At 33.6% G+C, this 7,000-nt stretch overlaps 1 protein-coding gene across 1 annotated transcript; it reads left to right on the plus strand.

Annotated features, from left to right (window-relative positions):
- The first annotated feature begins 3,992 nt into the window (after positions 1–3,992).
- On the plus strand, positions 3,993–4,938 carry LOC144254398 (olfactory receptor 5P76-like). Its single transcript, XM_077797558.1, has one exon. The coding sequence runs from the start codon at positions 3,994–3,996 to the stop codon at positions 4,936–4,938; it is 945 nt and encodes a 314-aa protein (XP_077653684.1). The 5' UTR covers position 3,993.
- Positions 4,939–7,000: the final 2,062 nt, after the last annotated feature.

Raw genomic sequence — 7,000 nt, forward strand, 5'->3', positions numbered from 1 at the left:
TATCTTCTTATTCTTTACACATAAGTCTTTTAGTACTATGCAAACTTGGCACTTTACCAGAATGCTAATGTTCAGATGCTTTGGCATTTTTAAATATTTACATTGATGATCTAAAAATTTAAAGAAAAAATCTTTGCATAAATACTTTGTTTAGCATCTGGATGTTTTAGTTTCAAGGCAAACTTTAGAAAAAGCTTGGTGTATTTACCATCAGAGAATTTGATGGGCCCCTAGCTTGATTCTTCTAAAGTTTTTTATTATACTTTATTCAACTATATATAGTATGTTGACAATGATATTATTTTATGCTACAAAATTTCAGTTATAGTAGGAAGTGATTTGATTTACTAGAATATTATATTTATATACTCTCAATCATGCCCATTTCACAGTGATTATGATACTTTAAGCTACTTAGTAAAAAATATTTTTAGCTTCAAATATATAAAATTTTTTTTATAAAGTTTATAATAAGCAACCTCATTTATAACCCTAATGTGAAATTCATGTCTCACTTATCAAGAACAAACTTATTGCTTCTTTTAAAAAAATGGTCATATTTAACTTATATGTATTGTGAAGTATTTATTAACCTAGGCAATCCTGTTGTACTTCAATTACAAGGAGGCTTAACAGAACTTCCTGTTCATTCATTACCAGGCATAATGGACTACATGCTCACTAGTATTAAATGATATCATTACATAGTTACTAAAACAATTGAGAATCATATTTACTAGAGTTCATATTCTGATTTGATGATTTGATATGTAACTTTGTGCAAGTTACATAATATCCTTCAGATTTTATTAATTAATCCAGAAATAACAAAAGTGATTAATAGTATATGAATAATGTAATAACTATATATAAAGAAATATGTATGTATATAATTCTTAGCATACAGCTAAGAATTAGGAAGCATGTAATAAATATTAGCTAGAATTAAAGTCTTTCAAACTCTACGTATGTTTTTTTCTAATATATTCAGCATTCACTTTTGTCATTTTCATCTGTTGTGTATTTTGTTTGGCTTTAAATCTTCTTTAGGTGTATTTTTGGGAACCATATAATATATGAAAAAAAGATTATATAAAGGAATTTTGGGGCATTTCTGCTAGAAGCAACTTAAAATTACTGATAGGGTCAGTAACTTATTGCACATAAATAACTATTGGTGTTTGACCATCTTTATTTACTTCCCATATACATTAATGAAAATGAAACCATCATGTTTATAAATATTTTCATGTCATGTTTTCCTTACAGGTTCATTTTTCAGCAACTACTGTCCCATGGATTCCCTGGTCAATGGGAACCACACTGCAGTGACAGAGTTCATTCTATTGGGCTTAACTGAGGATCCAGTCCTCCGAGTCTTCCTCTTTGTGATCATCCTGTGCATCTACCAGGTGACCATCTGTGGCAATCTCAGCACGATCATCCTCATCAGAGTCTCTTCTCAGCTCCATCATCCCATGTACTTTTTTCTGAGCCATTTAGCTTTTGCTGACATAGGCTATTAGTTTTATCTTTCATCTTTGTGTCTATGAAACATTTTGAATTAATTTTTGTGTTTGGTATGATTTAAGTGATGTTGTTCATTTTTTCCATGTGGATATGAAATTGTTCAAGTGATATATGCTGTAAAATCTATGGCCATTGAATCGCCTCTTTCTCCACTGAACTGCCATTAACATTTATCCAGAGGTATAATAATATATAGGTGGATCTATTTTAGGACTGTCTTTTATGTTCCTGTGATCTGTATGTTTTCATGTCACCAGTATCATACTGTGTCGATCACTTTCTATTTGTAGTCAGTCTTCTTTATGAATTTATTTTTTAATTGGAATATTATAGTTATACATAAAAGTGGAATTCACTGTGATGTGTTCATACATGCTTATGACAGTTTGGTTAATTTCATTCTGCTGTTCCTTCCATTTTCCATCCATTATCTCTCTCCCTCATTCCCCTTCCTTCATTCCTCTTATCTGCCTTCTATTTTAATAGGATCTCCCCCACCATTATGAATTATGCTACTATAAACATTGATATGCAGGTATCCTTACAGTATGCTGATGTTAGTTCTTTTGGATAAATACCAAGGTATAGAATAAGCTGGGTCATACATAGTGATTTCATCCCTTCTTTTGAAGAATCTCCATAGTGCTTTCCATAGTCGATATACTAACTTGCAGTTTCACCAAAAGTGTGCTTTTCCTGCACATTCTTGCCAGCAATTATTATTATTATTATTATTATTATTATTATTAATGATTTCCATTCCAAATGGAATGTACTAGATTCTATCTGGGACTTTATGTCTAATAGTGTTTTATGTAAATAGGTGCACTAACATTTAGGCATAAATACCTACAATCATTATATTTTCTTGTTGGAGAGACTCCTTTACCAGTATGAAGTGATCTTCCTTGTTTCTTCTGATCAATTTTAGCTTGAAATCTGCTATGTTAAATATGAGACTAGCTACTCCATTTGCATGGTATATATTTTTTCCCAACCTTTCATATTCAGCCTATGTGTCTTTGCTTATAAAGTGAGTCTCTAATAAACAACAAAAGGTTGGGTCCTTGTATGATATGTCAAGATCATTGTAATGTTTTGAGCAACTAATAAAAAAAATTAAAAAAGGTTGGGTCCTGTTTTTTTTACCCACTCAGCCATCTACATGTTTTAATTGTAGAATTGAGACGATCACAGTGTCATCATAGAGAGATGATTATTATTTCCTGTCATTTTGATTTATTTGTAATGTTTTATTTACACTTGGGTTTCCTTCACTAAGCTACTCTTCTGGTGGGATTCCCTCATTTGCTCTCTTTGAAGTTTGGTTTGCATTTCCTCTGCATGAAATATTTCTTTAAGCATTTGTTGTAATGTCTGTTTAGTAGTCATAAATTTCTTTTAGTTTCTGCTTATCATGGAAGGCTTTTATTTCACCTTCCATTCTGAAAGATATTTTTGTTGAATAAAGCAATCTTGGTTGGCAATCATACTCTTTCAAAATTTGGTATATATTATTCAAAGCCTTCTTAGCTTTAAAAGTCTGGCTGAAAAATAAGTGGTGATTCATATTCATTTACATCTAAATCTGACCTTCTGTTTTTGTCTGTCAGTTTTTAAAAGTCAATTCTTGTTCTGTTTATTAGCTATTATAATTATAATGTGCCTTAAGAGGATCTTTCATGATTTCATCTATTTGGAGTTCTGAATACCTCATATATTTGAATATCCATCTCACTTTCCAGGTTTGAAAATTTTTCTATTATTATTTCACTGAAAAGGTTTATACATGGTTTTAGTTTGTACCTCACTTTATTCCTGATACCAATGATCCTTAGATCTAGTCTCTTCATATTGTTCCATTATTCCTGAATATCTTGGTCATGGTCTATTATCACTTCTAGTGCCAAGTTTTTAAAGATTTTACATCTTGTCTTTGATATCTGAAAAAATCTGTCTTGATCTGCATCATGTCTTCTGCAAATTACCCAGCAAATTTATAATATACTTAAAATATAATAATCAATATATATATATACACACACACACACACACATATTTCTTATATGCCAGAAAGGTAATAAAGTAATAAAGTTTAGCTATTATTGAAGTCATCCTTGCATCCTTGGAAAAATCTATGAAAAGAAAGAAAAAAATGAATGTTCTTTTTTCCTAATATATTCAGCATTCATTTTTGTTATATTCATCTGCCTTATAGTATGATTTTTTTGATACCATATAATACAGGAAGAAGAAAAGACATTATATGAAAGAATTTTTCTGGTGTTTCTACTAAAACTAACTTAAAATCACTGATTAATTCACCATTGCACATAAATAAGTACTGGCCCTTGATCATCTTTATTTACTTCCCATATACATTAATGAAAATGAAACCATCATGTTTATAAATACTTTCATGTCATGTTTCCCCACAGGTCATTTTTCAGCAGCCACTGTCCCATGGATTCCCTGGTCAATGGGAACCACACTGCAGTGACAGAGTTCATTCTATTGGGCTTAACTGAGGATCCAGTCCTCCGAGTCTTCCTCTTTGTGATCATCCTGTGCATCTACCAGGTGACCATCTGTGGCAATCTCAGCACGATCATTCTCATCAGAGTCTCTTCTCAGCTCCATCATCCCATGTACTTTTTTCTGAGCCATTTAGCTTCTGCTGACATAGGCTATTCGTCTTCTGTCACACCCAATATGCTTGTAAACTTCCTGGTGGAGAGAAATGCCATCTCCTACCTTGGGTGTGGCATCCAGCTTGGTTCAGCAGTGTTCTTTGGGACAGTGGAGTGCTTCCTTCTGGCTGCCATGGCCTATGATCCCTTTGTGGCAATCTGCAACCCACTGCTTTACTCCACCAAAATGTCCACACAAGTCTGTCTCCAGCTATTTGTAGTGGCTTATACAGGGGGTTTCCTCAATGCTTCCTCCTTTGTCATTTCTTTCTTTTCTTTGCTCTTCTGTGGACCAAATCAAGTCAACCATTTTTTCTGTGATTTTGCTCCATTAGTTGAGCTCTCCTGTTCTGATGTTGGTGTCTCTGCAATTGTTTCCACATTTTCTGCTGGCTCCATCATTGTGGTCACTGTGTTTGTCATTGCCATCTCCTACATCTTCATCCTCATGACCATCCTGAGGATGAGCTCTACTGAAGGGCGCCACAAGGCCTTCTCCACCTGCACCTCCCACCTCACTGCAGTCACTCTGTTCTATGGGACCATTACCTTCATTTATGTGATGCCCAGGTCCAACTACTCCACTGACCAGAACAAGGTGGTGTCTGTGTTCTACATGGTGGTGATCCCCATGCTGAACCCTCTCATCTATAGTCTTAGGAACCAGGAGATTAAGGGAGCTCTGAAGAGACAGCTTAGTAAGAAAATATTTTCTTAGTGACATCTTTTATTTTCTCAGGCTTGATATAGTCAAAGTGTCCCATAGATATAATGAATAGAAACTGAATGCTTGTGTGTGAAATACATTTTTCGACATATCATATTCAGTGTAGAGTGTTGCAGTAATTCACTTGCAGGTCAGCATGAGAAAGAATTAAGAAGCAGAGCAAGCAAAGCGGCAGAAGAAAAAAAAATCCTTTATTGTATATAGCAATCTTTTTATAGTACTGTGAACAAAGAACGCCGCCTTCCAACAGCAATAAATCAGGTCTTTCAGCTAATTAAACATAGCCTACAGAAGTTTTACTTTTTAATGAGAAGTGACCAGCTTCTCATGGCTAATCTGCTTTTGGCCTGGAGCATGCTGAGTTCTGCTCTTTGTTAAGAACAGATAAAAAATTTTTCTTAGCGCCCTCTTAGCCCACTTGGGAGAACATCCTGTTTTCAGGCAAGTCCTCCCAAGGACAGTGGACACCTCATTTTCAAGCATGTCCACTGTTACCTATCTATACCTTGACAGAATATCCCGTTTTCAGGCAGACTCCATCAAGGACAGTAAGAGTAACACACTCACATCTGATTCTCTACAGTAGAACTTCTCAGTAAATAAAAGAGTTCAATTTTCAGATGTTATAGTATTCAAGGATTCATAGTGAGTTGCCATTAATAAAACTAAATCAAATTTTAAAATTAAGAATTCAAATTGACTCACAGAAAACAAAATCTGCTGGAAATGCTTTTGAAGTAGCAATCAATGGAAATAATGGACAGTATAAACAAAATCACAAAGATTTAAAATGTGGGAATTAATTAACATAGACTATAATATTACTTAGAGTAAAATGCTAAAAGATCACTTGAAATGTATATTATCACAGAGAACAAACCAAACTAAAAAGCATGCAGAACATTCATAAAGAACTTCATAACTGACAATACTTCACAGACTTACACCAGGTTTGCTCCTCTGGTATCATAATGCTGAGGATTTTTACATAGGATTTCATGTGATAGTACAGGCAGAAGAGCATCCTTGCTTAGAAACCTTATGACCTTAACTAGAACCAGTTTATCTTATAATGTTAGAAGTAGTTCTGGAGTCCTTGCAAGGGTTGCTTATAGTTAAAATCAGCACACACTGGAAAGAATATGGCAAAAAACAGAATGTTTTTGTGTATTGTCCTCTCAGTCCAGATGCAATTTACAATTAATAAACATTTTTTTTACACAGGTATTGTCTCTGCTTAATAAAAATTACTCTGACAATGACATTCTAGAATGTTTTGTTATAAACAATGAGCAAAAATACTGACCATTTGATATTTTAGTTTCTTAGGATTTATGGGAAATTCAGTCAAAGTCAAATTGACTCACAGAAAACAAAATCGGCTGAAAATGCTTTTGAAGTAGGAATTGATGGAAATTGAGAGAAGACAAAATATTTTGTTAACCATTTTTCTTAAAGGGTACAATGCAGATTATCAGGCATCATAAATGTTATACAGTTTTGATTTATAATTCTGAACAAATATACTGTATAAGAATCCATTATGGTTCATAGGCAGAATATAAGACCTTGAGTGCTGTTATCTGAGAAATAGGTCACCTTTCTGTGTGCAAATACATGGTTCTCAGAGAAATTATAAAACAACTTCAGGTTTTATAAAAGAGGCACTGTAGTCTTCACACTTCTGTAATTTTTTTGTGGAACAGTCTCAAATTTTTTTTCCATAACAATATAGCTATTAATAATGAAGTTATGCAGAAAATAATGGTTAAAAAACTGTAAGTTTTTGGCTGTTGATGCATTTTACAGTAATTTTTCTATAACTACATCAGTGTTATTGCCACATATTAACCTTCCTGGCAGATAAAATGTAATAGCTAAGGAAAAACTAAAACTCCCCTCTCAGGTTAATGAAATATAAAAGGTAATAATCCGATATAGTTTTTTTTGAGACAGGGTCTCACTGAGTTGCTTAGGGCCTTGCTGAATTGCTGAGGCTGACTTTTAATTTGCAGTCCTTTTACCTCACCCTCCCAAGCTGTTGGGATTACAG

Source organism: Urocitellus parryii, chromosome 4 (genome assembly GCF_045843805.1).
Source record: "Urocitellus parryii isolate mUroPar1 chromosome 4, mUroPar1.hap1, whole genome shotgun sequence".
Taxonomy (NCBI): domain Eukaryota; kingdom Metazoa; phylum Chordata; class Mammalia; order Rodentia; family Sciuridae; genus Urocitellus; species Urocitellus parryii.

Excerpts from the sequence above, each read along its gene's own strand:
- LOC144254398 (XM_077797558.1), top strand. The coding sequence starts at position 3,994 with ATGGATTCCCTGGTCAATGGGAACCACACTGCAGTGACAGAGTTCATT.